The sequence below is a fragment of the Ischnura elegans genome, chromosome X (genome assembly GCF_921293095.1).
Source record: "Ischnura elegans chromosome X, ioIscEleg1.1, whole genome shotgun sequence".
Classification (NCBI taxonomy): Eukaryota; Metazoa; Arthropoda; class Insecta; order Odonata; family Coenagrionidae; genus Ischnura; species Ischnura elegans.
Window position 1 is genome coordinate 51,416,311 of NC_060259.1, and position 17,347 is coordinate 51,433,657.

General features: G+C 40.1%; 1 protein-coding gene across 1 annotated transcript in view; it reads right to left on the bottom strand.

Moving 5' to 3' along the window:
• Positions 1–7,215, bottom strand: part of LOC124171156 — a 115,044-nt gene extending 107,829 nt beyond the window's left edge. Inside the window, exon 1 of the mRNA XM_046550294.1 lies at positions 6,210–7,215. Coding sequence (XP_046406250.1) covers positions 6,210–7,215 — 1,006 coding nt within the window. The remainder of the gene's footprint in view (positions 1–6,209) is intronic.
• Between the last annotated feature and the right edge of the window lie 10,132 nt (positions 7,216–17,347).

The following is a 17,347-nucleotide window of genomic DNA, read 5'->3' on the forward strand; positions in this document are numbered from 1 at the left end:
AACGCCGCATGCCCCATTTCAAGTAAATGAGATGAAAATGTTACGAATAATGTTGGGTGCATTTCCTGAGCTGGAACATCGGTGAAAAACATCTTCCATGGAGCGGGGCCGTGGAATGTTCGAATTATTCGGACGAACATCGAGACTCTAACCTCTATTTACCCGATGACAGCGAAGACTCGCGGCTTTCATGCTTAAAATAGTAGGTTTTTGACAAAAATGTTTGCATGACACTCAAAAGCATAAACAGCAGAAAATTATGTGCATATTTTTTGGCCGTATTGCAAGTTACCTGGAATTTATGTTTTTACGAATGGAGTTTATAATTAATTCATCATTAAGATTTTCGATACATTTTTCTTTTTATTATTACTATCGATTTCATGCCGATGGAGTTCCAAATGGTTGCATAAAAATAGCCGAAATAATTAATATTTATTTCGTATTTTAAAATTTTTGGTTTTAAACCCCTCGAGATGACTAAAAGCGAGAAACTTAAGACCTGTTTCTAGATGCAGAATAAACAAGTTTTTTCAATTCTTGATTGAGTAGAATTTTCGAGTGTAAAGTTAACTGGTTCATACAAAATATTCACCAGAAAATTAAGTGTCACTCTTATAATGAGTTGTCTTTTAACACGGTGTACAAATTACTCTTTCAGATTAACGATCGTAATACTGTAAAAAGTCACTTATATTTGACGAGGAATGTGTTATGCCTATTAATAACCTCTAAATTGAATTATGATTACCAATAAAGCTGTGTGATTATCTTCAAAAAGTGCAGGGTTTGGCCTATTTTTATGATTCTCTCTCTACCTGGGTAAAGAATGTAAAAATAGCTCCGGGAGTTCACCACGTGGATGTACCTGCACTACGAGGTCCCCCAGCCACCTAAACACTGACGCGGAAGAAATAATCATCTTGGTAAATTTGAAATATCCAGAACCTCCCACCAAAAGTTGTGAGTACCCATATCAGTTTTTCAATCAGTGATAATTTTTTCTCGAATATTTTTTTTTCTTATTCCCAAACTCATTTTCACACCACGTTCAAAACTTTAAGTATTACTTAAATACATTAAAATGGCTAAAGTTGCGATTTTCAATGCCTTATACTATCCTTTTCCAGTTTCTGAAGTCTAGGTTCATGGGTGGTTATACATTATAGGGCCACATCGATATTGACAAAAAAACGTTAAAAAAGTTTGAAATATCATTTAATTAAAACCAAACATTTATGCATATTCGTATGAATGTTTGCGAACTGGCGAATCACATCTAAAGATCAGGCCCTCTTGGATCCTTATTCTCTTGCCTAATGTGCTTTAGGGCCCAACCGCCTCTGTGACGGTGCGGGATTCCTTATTCCTTACCTTCCACTCCTATCCTCTCCCCGGGAGCGTCGTTGGGCTACTATCGCGGCGACGCCTCCTTCCCTTCTCCTTCCATATACTCGCCCTTCCGTGGTGCATAGTTGAAAAGCGAATACCTTACTAAAACTACCCCGGGAGTGTAACCCCGCGAGCCCGACCTAGAGTCTCGTCCTACGTACAAAAGGTGCTTAAAATAAATCAATTTGATTAAATCGCCACCGCACAGAAGAGGATAAATAAAAGTTGGCAAATAAAAACATTCCTTGTGACGGAAGACTGATGAATGGATAGCGATTACTTGGTCCCGGCCCCGGTGCGTTGTAACCCTATAAAAAAACCCCTTGAGTTCTCATTCTCTGCCTGATGACAAGTCTATGGAAATAGCGAGGAATGTGAGAGATGACTAGATGCCCGATGCACTAGCTTAAAGTGACGTGTATGACGTTTGATAGTTATTTTATGACGTTTCCGTTCGTTATTACTGCTTTTTAATTTCGACCAGTTTTGGGTACACTGTTGCTCGAGAACAGGGGAATCGTCTCTAAGTAAGGACCTACATCAATGTCATTGATGTACGCACAGTTTATTCCAGGATTCATAACTGTCTCTAGCTCAGCTTAGGTTTAATTGACGGTAGGGGCGACTTGAATGTAAATAAAATATGTATTAGTTTATTATGACATGTTCCTTAAAAATAATTTTGATATACTCCTGCGACATTGATTTTCATCTCGGTTCCGGGGTATTTACATAATAATGAAACTTCAGCATCAAATATCCAGATAATGTTAATTAGAAATAAAATGAGTGGTAAAAAATCTACGGGAAAAATAGAGTTTTTAAATGAAGACGAATAAAATATGTGAAACATTAATATTCACTGATACTAGTGTTCACTCCATTTTTTCGCTCGACGATAAATAGACGATCTTATTCCGAGGATTCTTTGGAGAAGTTGTATATCACCAGCCCAGAGAGAGGATTTCGATGCAGTAAATGCATCGAACAAGGCATTCGCTGCACAAAACCCTCATGTTAGGTCGATATTGCGGATTATTCTGGGTTTTGGCGTCCTTGAAGGAAGACGAGGTTAGGTAAGTAAAGGAATAGGTTAGATAGGCTTGACTCATTGCAGTTTATTAATGATTAATGATTATAAGGTGCGAATGTTTGTACTCTTCATCCAATGCTGACGAATCACTTCAAAAATTTGTATTTCATCAGAGCAACCAGAGGGATAGGTGGCGCTGAGCATCAAATGTGCAATCAGAACCACTAATCCCTCTCGCTGACCTGATGCTTGGAATTTTGGTCACGGGTCCATGGTAATCCAGTGATGATAAATACGATCGATCAACAGTTCAATCCGGGGTATCAAATGACCATCACTGGAACTCTGGGATTTGATGATGAATTAGGCATCGTCATGAAACGTAATGAAACTATAAAATGCTACTATTAATTATAAAATTATAATTAATTAAAATTGAAATAACTACTAGAAACATTCCATCAAATAGGTCAAAATCCTGAAAACGATGTTTTTCTTAGAAATATGGATTTTCGTCGTTCTTATTTTGTATTCTATACGGTACTCTGATGTCACTTGCACCACTGAACCAGTGACTAACATTGAACCGACCTTGAATAAGCATAAACTTCCAAGTATTAAACCTGCCATGAATGGTAAAAAATCAGTACCAACTGAAGAGTTATCAAATAATGACAACATGAATAATGACCGTAGTATTAAAACATTTTAGACTTCATAAGATGCTGTCACTCGTATACAACTATGCGATGCAATTCCGAGGATGGTATGCTATAACGATCATATGGCGTTTATTGCATGGAAATTTATGCAATGCAAAAATGGACTCGGCCAAAGCCATACCATTTCATTCCATTTGCTCTGCTATATTTGCATGCAGGAGGATATTTAAGCCCAGCACTTGAAGGCTCATAGCAGTTTATTACTAATTAATAATTACAAGGTGCAAACATTTGTTATATTAATCCAATCTGACGAATCACTTCGAAAATTTGTATTTTATCAGAGAAACCAGAGGAATTAATGGTGCTGAGTATAAAATGTGTAAAAGCCTTAAATCCCTCTCGCTGACCTGATACTAGGAATTTTTATCATGGGTTCATGGAAACAAAGTGATGATAACGATGGCTATACCCTGATCACACTCACCTTACCTTATAACCTGCTTATAAGCCTTAGACCTATATACTACGGACGATCAACAGTTCAGTCCAGGCTCTCAAATGATGATCAGAAGACCTCTGAGATTTGATGATGAATGAGGCATCCTCATGAAAGAAATTATAATAACACTTAAAATGAAGAAAAATTAGAGTTAGTACTAAACATATTCCATCAAATGAATGAAATAACTGAAAAACGATCTTTTTTAGATACATGGATTTTCATTGCTCTTATATTGTGTTCAATACGGTACTCTTATGTCACTTGCGCCACTGATCCAGTCACTAACATTGAACCGACTTTTAAATTAGCATAAACTTTCAAAAATTAAACATGCAATGAGTGGTAAAAAACCGGTACCAATGGAAGAGTTTTCAAATTAATGACAACATGATTAATCACCGTAGTATTAAAATATTTTATACATAACATTATGTTATCGCTCGTATACAACTATACGATGCAATTCCGAAGATTCTCTTGCAATAGTTGTATATTACCACCGCAACGAGATAAATGGGTGCTGCTATGCTTCTAACTAGGCAACAACAGCACTTACCCTTCTCCATGAACTGATATTCACCGGCAGTAATGTAGGTCCATTAAAGTCGAGAGATGCTCATTATGATTCTAACATGGCAACAGCCACCTCAAATTGTATGGCATATTAATAAAATAAGTGTGAGTTTATACATTCATCCTCTATATTTAACTGAAATGGTCATGCTACAACGTTCATATGGCGTTTATTCCGTGGAAATTTATACAATGCAAAAAAGGACACGGCCATCGTATTACCATCTCATTTCCTTGGCTGATCTATTTTCGCATGCAAGCGGATATTTAAACTCAGCCCTTGAAGTGTCATAGCAGTTTAATAGTGATTAATAATTATAAGGTGAAAATTTTCGTACTCTTCATCCTATGCTGACGAATCACTTCGAAATTTTGTATTTTATCAGAGCAACCAGAGGGATAGGTGGTACTGAGCATCAAATGTGCAATCAGAACTACTAATCCCTCTCGCTGACCCGATACCAGGAAATTTTTCACGGGTCCATGGTAATCCAGTGATGATAACGATGGCTTTACCATGATCACATTCACCTCACCTTATGACCTGCTTATAAAACATAGGCATATGAGTTACGGACTATCAACAGTTCAATCCGGGCACTCAAATGATCATCAGTAGAGCTCTTGGATTAGATGAGGAATGAGTCATCCTCATCAAAGATAATAAAAATGTTAAAATACTGCTTAAAATTAATAAAAAGAGCATGAATTCCCCCACACGTTTTGAAGCGAGAAAATGTAAAATTGTACTTAGCTTCTTCCGTCAAAATAATCTATGCATCCCGAAAATTGGAGGTAAGAAATTTGGATTGAGTTTCATTCTCGAGTGAAATAATGACTGGATGGAACACAATTGTTCTGAGGAATAAGACAGTCTTGGTCTAATAGGTTTGTCTAAAAAAGTGAAAAAAGATTTCAGAATAATGACTATAGGATAGAAAATATAACATTTACTTTACGAGGAATATATTGTGCCTACAAAGAGCTTCTTTTTTAATTATTATTTCTTATGAAGATATAAGATAATCTTCGACATTGTCCAGGGTTCAGCCTATTTTTACAATTCTCTCTTAACGCTGATAAATAATGTAAAAATAGTTACCGATGCACGCCACGTGGAGGTACCTGCACTGCGAGCTCCCCCGCCACGCAGCCATTGACAGTGAAGAATGAATCCTGTTAGTCAGCTTGGAAATCGTCCCACTCAAAATTCACATTACGGAGTACAGAATACTGAAATGGCCCTGTAAACAAACCTTAATAAGTCAAATAGATGTTTGATTGTAAGATTTCACTTTTTCCCGGCGTATGATGGCGGTGAATTCTTCTCGGGTTTCCATCCGGGTGAGCTCCATCTCCATCGCTGCCGACGTTTCGATAGAATCCTTTTCTATCGTCATCAGGGCCGATGATGCCAGTAGGAAAGTGCCAGGTTTATATATCCTCGGTCGTTATGTTGGGTCGTTCTGATTGGCGGAGAAAGAGTGCGCTTTTACCGCCACTTTCAAAATCGGGTTCCATGCCTTACTTAAGTTGAAACCCTCGTCTCTGTTGAAGTTTTTCTTGGAGAGTCGTATTTCAATTGCCTCCTTGGTGAGACGATCCCAGTAGCCGCTGGAGTGGCAGAGCATTTTGGTGTTTTCCCAGCGAATCGCGTGGTCGAGATTGATGGCGTGCTCCGCAACCGCCGATTTCGATGGTTGGCACAGTCGGAGATGACGCTTATGCTCTTTGATTCGGGTCTCGATCGTTCTTCCCGTTTCACCGATATACTCCTCACCACACTCGCATGGTATGCTGTAGACACCAGGCAATTTCAGTCCTGCAGGGTCTTTGGCACGGACTAAGACTTGTCTTAGTTTTTTGTGAGGCAGATGCACTGTCCGTATGTTGTGTTTATGAAGAATGCGGGAAATCTTGCCGGATACCGTAGAGACGTACGGCAGGTATGCGTTGGCCACCGGTTTCCGCTCTTCTTCATGTGTCTTCCTTTTTCCTTCAAAGGCCCTTTTCAGGGCCATGGAGATTTCTCTCGAGCTATAACCATTTCCACGGAATGTCTTCTTCAGATGTCCGAGTTCTGCAGGAAGGCTTTGTTGGTCGGAAATGACTTTGGCTCTATGTAATAAAGATGAAAGAACCGCTGATCGTTGTGCTGGATGGTGGTGACTTCTTGCGTTTAAGTATAAGTCGGTGTGAGTCGACTTTCTATAAACCTTATGGCTCAAACTCCCATCTTCTTTCCTTTGCACCAATATGTCAAGGAATGGCAATCTTCCTTCTTTCTCTGATTCCATAGTGAATTGGATGCTCGGATGTCGGCTGTTCATGTGGTCCAAAAAAGGCTTCAGGGTGTCAACCCCATGTGACCAGATGACAAAGGTATCGTCCACGTAGCGATAAAAGTATTTTTGCCGGAGGGGAGCCGAGTTGAGTGCATGCTCCTCAAAATCTTCCATGAAGAAATTGGCGATGGCCGGAGAAAGTGGGGATCCCATGGCCACGCCGTCCTTCTGTTCATAGTAACAGTTGTCGAAGGTGAAGTAAGTCGAAGTAAGCGCGTGGTGAAAGAGCTTCACTGTGTTGGCGTCGAATTTCTTTTCTAGGAGAGACAGAGTTTCATGGAGTGGCACTCTGGTGAATAATGACTCTACGTCCAGGCTGATCATGATGTCCGATGGATTAAGGTAGATGCCCTCTAGGATTTTGACGAAGTCAGCGGAATTTTTCACGTGATGTCCACAATTTCCGACGTGGGGCGCTAGAATGCCTCTGAGATGTCTGGCAAGATTATAGGTTGGCGAGCCAATGGCGCTAACGATCGGTCGTAGCGGGATACCATCCTTATGGATCTTCGGTAGACCATACATCCGTGGTGGAGCTGGTGCCGGTGGCCGCAAGTTCCGTGAAATATCCTCGGGGATGTTTGATTTCTTGATGAATTCAATAGTCCGTTTCGTTATTGATTCAGTGGGGTCCCGTGGCAAAATCCGGTATGCCGCATCGTCCAGAAGGTCTAACATTTTCCTGCGGTAGTCTTCCGTTTTCATAATGACGGTCGCGTTTCCCTTGTCTGCCGGCAAAATGGTGATGTCTTTGTTCCTTGTGAGTCTCCGAAGGGCAGAGAGTTCACTTGGCTTAAGATTAGCCTTGGGCGGTGTAACGTTCACCCTGAAAACTCCACTGGGCTTGCCTTAACCGGCCGGTTCCACGGTGACTCACTCCCCCATTTCCCCGTTTTCCCTTCGCTGGGCGTGCGGAGTCATGGTTCAGGCAACCACCCCTCCCCTTCCCAAATAATCCTTCCCCTACCCACACACCCACCTCCCACCAAACCCCCCTCCCCTCCTGGATAGGTCGGTGGGCTGGCCGGGAGAGCCCAGGTAACGATGCGTCAGCCAGGAGGCGAGTCTGGGGAGAGAGGCGAGCGAATATGCGTGCGTGAGGACGGGGAGACGGGCAGACGGAGAGAGAGTAGACAGGAGACCGGTCGACAGTGGTCGACTCAGAGAGTGTCCAGCCTACGCATAGAGATAGCGCCCGAAGGATATTAAGCCGTATCTCCCGGCGCTCTTCGGGCAAGTACTCTGGGGCTGTGGACACCACTCAGGTGATTTCCTGGATATACGTAGCTGAGATTCGGCTGCCTTTTGGCAGATATGAGCCGAGATCCAGCATTCTCCTGTCTCAGAGATCCGGCTGCCTTTTGGCAGATATGAGCCGAGATCCAGCATTCTCCTGTCTCGAATCTTCAAATTTGGTACCAGAAGAAAAGACAATATTCTCATGGTATCTTGTATGTATGTCGCACTGTAATTTATTGGTATTTGTTTAAAAGGAAATCCTTATGTTTGTTAAATTCTGCAATAAATTAATTGCCATGTTAAGTGTGACAATTGTGTGAAGCCTCCCTTCAGTGCTGTCCATAGGAAGGCAACTCTGGTTGCCTGGCGCCCATAAAATTGAAATTCCTATGAGGTCAGCCCACGACTCAGGAGATCGGAGCCTGCCGGGAGCTGCCGGGTATTAGCTATGGTAGGCGGTCCCATCGGATCATAGGCCGAGGGAAGGCGTGACAAAATGGCGCCCAACGTGGGGCGGCAGCGGCAACGACGACTTGCTTGACGGCAGTTTGAACTTTGATTCATTTTACTGGAGAGGCAAACTTAGTTTAAAGCATTTATTAGTGCCTTACAAGATCAAGGATTGTTTAATTGACTCATTATTACGTGTTTTATAATTTGTGTTGAACTGTTTAAGTGAAAATTGTGAAGTGCCTGCTCTTGATTTGTGCTTAGAGGCTTGAATAATGTTGTGATTTCAAGTTGTAGACACTTAAGATTTAATTTCAAATTTTCTGAGTTGATACAATCATTTATTGATTATTATGTAGTGTATGTCAATGTATAGGTTAAGAAATATCTTGTGGAATTGATTCTAAAATTTGTTTAAATTTTCTTTCAAGTAACAGGGTATAAAATTAAGCCAGAAAGGCAGAGGTATTCAGTGGATGGACCAGACTGGAGAGTGCTCGATCTTCGCCTTGAACGATTTGGACTTCCGGGGAAAGAAAGGAAATTTTTCCAGCCGGAGGAGAGCACTCGAGATTGGTGAGACCCTATGTTTTCTGTGATTGGCCAGAATGGAGGTTAACCGTTTAACTAAGGATGAGCTGATCTACGAAGTCGGAGTGCGCGGGGGCTCGGCTGGTACAGATGAAGGAATAGATGTTTTAAGAGGGGCTCTCAGAGAATTATTGCGTAGTGACCAACCTATGGGTGGCTTTAAGGAGGAAGAAAGCGTTGAAATAGAGTCAGAACTTTTAGTAATTGAATCGAAACTCACTTTAGTACAATTGGCCATCCAGGATATTAAGAAGGGTGGGAAGGAAACCTCGCCCAGGAGAATTAAAACTCTGTTGTATCACTTAAATAACAGGATTAGTTATATCTTTCCCAGGTGTCAAGGGGGAGACAGAAAAAAGGGTAAAGAGATTTATCGCAGTTTAAAACAATTGAGTACATTGTTTAGTAACTTAGGAGAAGGAGTAGAGTACCAAAGTCCAGATATATGTTCCATGTCCTCTTCTTCAGGACCAGAAGTAGAAAGACAAAGCTTACAGGGTCATAGGAGACCTGAAGATAATGTTGGAATAGATCAATATGAAAATTGTCAGGATGTTAATACATTTCATAGAGAGACTCGTGGGAATATGAGAACAGACCGAAATTATGAGGGTAGACCACAATTACATAAGTGGAACATTACATTTAGTGGTAGTCCCTCAGAAAGTGTAAATGCATTTATTGTCAGGATTGAGGAACTTGCAATAGCCCGTGGAGTGTCAGAAGCTGGATTGCTTCTTGGGGCAGTGGAATTATTTGAGGGGCAAGCTCTACTTTGGTTTCGGTCGGTGAGGAATGATATCTCTAGTTGGGAGGAACTCAAGGTTATGCTTCGCTCAGAGTTTCTTCCTTTGGACTTTGAGGAGAATTTACTCCAAGAAATTAGAAACAGGAAGCAAGGGATGACTGAGTCAGTGGGGACATTCATAGCCTGTATGTTAGGACTATATGATAGACTAAGTAAAGAAGTCGGAGAGGAAGAAAAGTTAAGTCAGATTAAAAGAAATTTAGCTCCCTATTATCTGGAAAAGTTAGCTTTGCAACCAGTGTTGTCAATTAAGCAATTGAAATCGATTGGCAAGGAACTAGATTTGAATAAATTCCGTATTGAACAATATGAGGCATCAAAAATGAACAAGGTTAGATCTTTAGAACCCGACTTGGCCTTTAATAAAACTTTCCAATTTAGGGCATCTCAAAAACCATTGGTGCAGTCTATAGGGATAAAAAGAGAGGGTATTAAATGTTGGAATTGTGACCAAAATGGGCATAGATTCTCAGAATGCAAATTATCCTCTAAAATATTTTGTCATCGCTGTGGGTACAAAAATGAAATAACCAGAAATTGTCCAAATTGTAGAAGGGGTAATAGAACTGATAGAACTTATAAGCCACAGAGACAGGAAAACTAAGGAGAGAGTCCGACAAGGGGCACTCGTACTCTCTAAATTATTTAGTTCCCCCCTATGTGAATCTAGACTTGGTGAAGTTGGAAATGGAAAGAGATAGTAGGATTTATCTGCCAATTTCAGTTTATGGTCTGAAATTTTATGGATTGTTAGACTCAGGAGCCACTCATTCAGTTATTGGTAAATCAGGTTGGAAATCTTTGTCCAAACTTAAGCTGTCTCTTGAAAAACCCACATACTCTAGTATTCAAGTTGCAAATGGGAATAAATGTCAGGTAAAAGGAATAGTGAGCTTACCTGTAGAAGTAGAGGATATTACCAGAATATGCGAGTTTTTAGTGGTACCAGATATCACTTATGATTTCATTCTTGGTGTTGATTTTTGGTGGATTATGGGCTTACAACCAAATTTATTAAAGGGTACTTGTAAACTGGAAACACCAATCAGTATTAACTCTGTGGAGTCAGTAATCTCTAAGCGCAAGCTAAATGAAAATCAAAAGAGTCAATTAAAGAAATTGATGAGAGATTATCGAGAAACTATAGGTAGAAGGGGGATAGGTTGTACCAATTTAGTGGAACATGTAATTGATACAGGTGATTCGCCTCCAATTAAACGGCGTTATTACTCATACTCTCCCAAATTATTGGAAATATTGCATAAGGGCATAGAAGAATTATTAGACCAAGACATAGTAGAAGTTTCAAATAGTGCATGGGCATCTCCTGTGCTATTGATTAAGAAACCAGATGACTCCTATAGATGGGTTGTAGACCTAAGAGAGGTGAACAAAGTATCTAAACCAGATGCTTACCCTCTGCCAAAGGTAGAGGATATTCTTGTTCAGTTGCGAAACACTAGGTACTTGAGTTCATTGGATATAAAGTCCGCATTTTTTCAAATTCCCTTAGAAAAGAAAAGTCGAGAAAAGACTGCATTTGTAATTCCAGGGAAAGGCCTTTTTCAATTTAAAAGAATGCCTCAAGGTTTGAATACAAGTCCTGCTACTTGGCAGCGTCTCATAGACAAGGTCATAGGGGAAGATTTAAAACCCTTTGTGTTTTGTTACTTAGATGATATAATAGTAGTGTCCAATTCATTTGAACACCATTTAGAACTCCTCTATAAGATACTCGATCGTTTAGATAAAGCTAACTTGACACTGAATTTAAATAAGTGTTGTTTTTGTAGAAATGAGTTAAAATATTTAGGTTACTTGGTAAACGAAAAGGGACTTCAAGTAGATCCAGATAAAGTTAAGGCAATAGCTGGATTTCTTCGCCCAACCAATGTCACTGAGCTTAAGAGGTTTATAGGGCTCGCTTCTTGGTATCGAAAATTTATTCAGAATTTCTCTAGCATCATGCAGCCTTTGAATGCTTTAACTTCCAAAAAGAATAAGTATGTTTGGACAGAGGAATGTGAGCATTCTTTTAAAGTTATTAAGGAGAAATTAATATCTGCTCCTATTTTAACATGTCCTGATTTTTCAAAAGAATTTGAATTACATTGTGATGCTAGCAATCAAGGTCTAGGGGCAGTCTTGTACCAAGAAGATAAGGTGATAACTTTTATTAGTAGGGGCACCTCTAAGGCAGAAAAGAAATATTGTACTACTGAACTTGAATGCTTAGCTGTACTGTGGGCTATTGAAAAGCTGAGAGGATATCTTGAGGGCTATGAGTTCACTGTGGTAACAGACCATGCTAGTTTAGTTTGGTTAAATAATTTAAAAGACCCCAGAGGGAGATTGGGTCGTTGGGCTGTCAGAATGCAGCAATACAGATTTAAGATTGTGCATAGAAAAGGGAAGGAACATACTGTTCCAGACGCTTTATCTAGAAACCCATTACCGAATGATGGGATAAGTTTAAACTTAATTACAGTCATGGGAGAGAGCCAAGATATTTGGTATGAGAGTCTGAGAAAAGGAATAATAGATGAACCTGAGTCATATCCAAAATTTAAGGTCCAAGATTATCAGATCTATAAATATATTGATCCAGGTTGGAACCAATCTCATCAGTGGGTTAGAATCATCCCTAAGGATTTGCGGAAAGAAGTAATGATAGAATGCCATGATGATCCGGCAGCAGGGCATTATGGGTGTCTGAAAACAGTTAGTAGACTAAGAAAATTATATTATTGGCCTAAGATGAAGGCAGATGTTGTCAAATATATTAAAAGTTGTGATATTTGTAATCAATACAAGGCTACTCAGAATGCACCATTGGGATTCATGGGAGATCAAAGACTTGTTACAAAACCTTTTCAGATAGTATCATCTGACATTATCGGGCCTTTGCCTAAGTCAATTAGTGGATTCATGTATTTAGTAGTGACCTGTTGTATGTTTTCAAAATATGTGATAATGAAACCGATGAGAAAGGCAACCGCCGACAATGTTAGAAACCATTTAGAGGATGATGTGTTCTTGAAATTTGGGGCTCCCCATACTTTACTTTGTGACAATGGTGTGCAATATAAGAGTAATAAGGTTAAAGATTTATGTGAGAAGTATGGTGTAAAAATTATGTATAATTTTTATTACCATCCCCAGAGCAATCCCACAGAACGAGTTAATAGGGTAATAAAAACCATGATAGCTGCATATGTTGGCAACAATCATCGCCATTGGGATAAAAATTTATCTAAAATTAATTATGCCATAAATTCTGCAGATCATGAGGTGACAGGATGTAGTCCTCATAAACTAGTATTTGGGGAAGAGATTTTCTTAAATGGGACATTAAGGAAAATACAAATTAATGGAAGAGAGATTCCAGATTTTCAAAATCGTAGAAAACATTTAGAACACCTAGAGAAGGTCAAGGAAATAAGAAAGGAAGTTGTCGAGAGATTACAGCAAGCTTATAAAAAGAATTCCCATTACTATAACCTGCGGAGGAGAGATGTGAATATAGAGCCCGGACAGAAAGTTTTAAGGAGAAACTTTGTACAATCCAATGCTGCTAATTACTTTTCTTCCAAATTAGCACCAAAATATTTAGGTCCTTATCTAGTCCACTCTAAAGTAGGAAATAAGGCTTACCTTCTCCAGGATGAACAGGGACTAACAGATGGTCCCTGGCATATAAAAGACTTAAAGCTGGTGTAATACAAAAATTTTTCCAGGGAAAAATTTTTTATTTAGGAAGGGGGGGAAGTGTAACGTTCACCCTGAAAACTCCACTGGGCTTGCCTTAACCGGCCGGTTCCACGGTGACTCACTCCCCCATTTCCCCGTTTTCCCTTCGCTGGGCGTGCGGAGTCATGGTTCAGGCAACCACCCCTCCCCTTCCCAAATAATCCTTCCCCTACCCACACACCCACCTCCCACCAAACCCCCCTCCCCTCCTGGATAGGTCGGTGGGCTGGCCGGGAGAGCCCAGGTAACGATGCGTCAGCCAGGAGGCGAGTCTGGGGAGAGAGGCGAGCGAATATGCGTGCGTGAGGACGGGGAGACGGGCAGACGGAGAGAGAGTAGACAGGAGACCGGTCGACAGTGGTCGACTCAGAGAGTGTCCAGCCTACGCATAGAGATAGCGCCCGAAGGATATTAAGCCGTATCTCCCGGCGCTCTTCGGGCAAGTACTCTGGGGCTGTGGACACCACTCAGGTGATTTCCTGGATATACGTAGCTGAGATTCGGCTGCCTTTTGGCAGATATGAGCCGAGATCCAGCATTCTCCTGTCTCAGAGATCCGGCTGCCTTTTGGCAGATATGAGCCGAGATCCAGCATTCTCCTGTCTCGAATCTTCAAATTTGGTACCAGAAGAAAAGACAATATTCTCATGGTATCTTGTATGTATGTCGCACTGTAATTTATTGGTATTTGTTTAAAAGGAAATCCTTATGTTTGTTAAATTCTGCAATAAATTAATTGCCATGTTAAGTGTGACAATTGTGTGAAGCCTCCCTTCAGTGCTGTCCATAGGAAGGCAACTCTGGTTGCCTGGCGCCCATAAAATTGAAATTCCTATGAGGTCAGCCCACGACTCAGGAGATCGGAGCCTGCCGGGAGCTGCCGGGTATTAGCTATGGTAGGCGGTCCCATCGGATCATAGGCCGAGGGAAGGCGTGACAGCGGTTTGGCCTTTACCCTCCGATTGGGAGTTTATTGACCGAATCACAATGGCCACGGCAGAATCACTCCTGACGCAAGAAACGGAAGGATTGAATAAGAAATTTGATCATCTACAAGCACGTCGGCCAAAGGCACCAGCAATTGACCAAAAACGAGTGGTAGTGAACCTAACTGACACTGAAATTGACGACTCCACCAGAGCGGTTCTCTCCAAAGGATTGAACTTTGCACCAGCGCCGCATAAGATTCCTATCAAAGACATCATTGGGGGGATAGAGCAGGCGGTGAGGAAAGTTTCTCATGATGTAGCAGAAGAAATAAGGAATGAAGTCTCCACGTTCCTCAAAAAGGAATTAAAATGTACGAATAAAAGAATTAAAATTGAAGCTTTCAGTATTGATACAACAATTTACTGGCCCCACACCCGCCAGTAAAAATGGTAGATGACCAAATGATATTCTGCTTCCTTATAGCTCTTGCATTTGGAAGAAAATTTGCAATTCAAACGGTCAAACTGAAACGTGTTCATATGTACGTGCGTGAAAGTGAACTTTCGACTCCAAAGATCATTATGATCCATCTAAAAGTGGGATCTGTGAAACACACTGTCTTTTTTTAGTCGAAGCAGGACATTGCGAGGACAATGACAAATGCAACACCAGAATAATGTCAAGCAATGTCCAAGCGGCTTTGGCATTATCAGTTGGCATATCTCTCCAGACATGAGTGACATACTCTCATTAGAGAAACTTTAATAGGACATCGACATTTGTATAAGATGGTGAGACAATTATCATAGCAGATTGCTCTTAAGTGTTAGCATTGAATTGAATATTGACCTGATTATCGCTTCCATCTCCACTTGGTGCAGTTGTTGGTCACTGGTCCGATGTTTTCTCAGAGGCCGCAGATGACGAGTTAAGCATCGCTGTATATTGCTGCCGCAGGGGCAGAAAAAGGTGATGTCGACCATTGGAATGGGTCCACATCACCCTTACCTGCCCCCGCAGCAGCAATCAGGTCTTAAAGGTGATGATGGGGTTTCCTCGATTCCAGATGCTTCATCACGAACAATGCTGGAATAAAAATTATGCTATCTTACGTTCAAAAAAGATGAATTTTGCTCTATGTTTCATCAATGACGTACCATATATATCTGATATTGGATTCTAAATACTAAGGAACAAATAAATCATTGATTTTTTTCGATACCAATATTTTGGATTCAGATAATTTCTCAATGCTATACGAGGTGGGTTACTTAGGTACATTACCATGAATTCCAGAGGCTATTAGGAATCTAGAGGATCCTGTCGATACCTTCCAGCCATTAAGTGGCTGAGGAGTTACAAGATTCAGAAGTCCTTCCGGCTCGTTGTAAAGTATCACTTCAACCAACGGAATAGGCAACGACCAGCACATTTAACTCTCGGTGAGCCAATTCCGCTCGCTGCCATAAAATTACGGCCGTTATAATGTTCTAATTTTTGGAATGAGGGGACGTGGCATCTATTACATTGCCTTTAAATTGGCTGAAATTGAGGATGTGAGCATTATCAGCCTCAGAAGTCCTTCTGGCGTAAATTCTCACTTGAGCCTAAGGAATGGGTTACGACTGGAGCAAAGCACAACATGTCGCTGCCAAGGAAAAAAAACATTGAATTTTATTTAAAATTAATTTATAAAGATCGGACCAATATTAGCATAAATTTACGGGAGAACGCGTTTAAAATCAATGCAATAAAATTTTTAGGTTGTATTGTATGTTCATTGAAATTGTGTATACAGTTACATTTTAGATTAAATGAATCACGTTACGTAATAGTCACTGCAGAGTAACTTATAAGGAATATGCAATGAGTGTTAAGTTCCCCTTCATTCAATAATTTTGAAGATGTGAAAAAATCATCAAAAAGCTGCTGTATTTAGCCTAGTTTTGCTATTCTCTCCCTGGTAGGATGGTAGAATAATGTAAATAATGTAAAAACAGTAACCAGAGCTCACCACGTGCTAGTACCCTCACTACCCATGGAGGTGGAGGCCCCCCGCCTACCCAAACACATACGCGGAAGAAATAGTCTTCTTAGTCAACTTTTAGTCTACAGAAAATCCCACCCAGTGTGCTGAGTATAGTCTTCTTTAATAGAAACACCCCAAAAAACATACCCAAATCAGTTTGTTATCGAGTGATTATTATTTCCAGAGTATATTTATTTCTTGTTGCCAAATTCCATCTCACGCAACATTAAAAACCATTAGTATCACTTCAATAAATTAAAATGGCGAATATAACGTTATGCTATCCATATCATTTTTCTTGATTTTGGCACATGGGTGGCCATAGGTTATGTGACCATAGCAATTTTGAAAAAGCATCGCGAAATATATTTAAAATATCAAATCCCATCCTTCGTGTTTGTTCCTATTCACTAACTTCGGATACATTTCACGTTTCATTATTAATGAGATTGATATTTTAATCGCGGATAGCTTTTGAAAGTATTCGAATTTTTTTCTTTTTCGCTGGATGTCCTAATTTAATTCAAAGGAAATATTAAGATGATAATTACTACTTTTCTTATATTTTCTATCATAAAAGCTACTGCTTGCATAATTTTAAATTCTTTAAATAAATTAAATGAACTACAAAATGTTCCGATTCTACGAATCTGTAGAGGACGTAGATGATTGTAGCCGTGATGAACCATGATACCGGTGAGAAATTTCTAACTATAACGTAAGGATGAAAAGAAATCAATATGTACTTCGATAAAGACATCCCCTTGTAAATATCTTTTAGAAGATTCTCCATATAATTTGGAGACGTTGGTGACGCTCACCAGTTGCGTCCATTGATCTTTTTCATAGGGTTTCAAACATTCCGCTCATTTTCCTTTCGAATGCTTTTGTACAAAGAAATGTTTGCGAAGTGGAGAATCACATCTAAGTATGCACCACTTTCGGAATATAAGTGAAGATGATGGAGATCTAATAATCTCATATATTAAAATATTCTCCTCCCCTCCATTGGAGAACTTTGTACAGAAGATTTTTTAGGT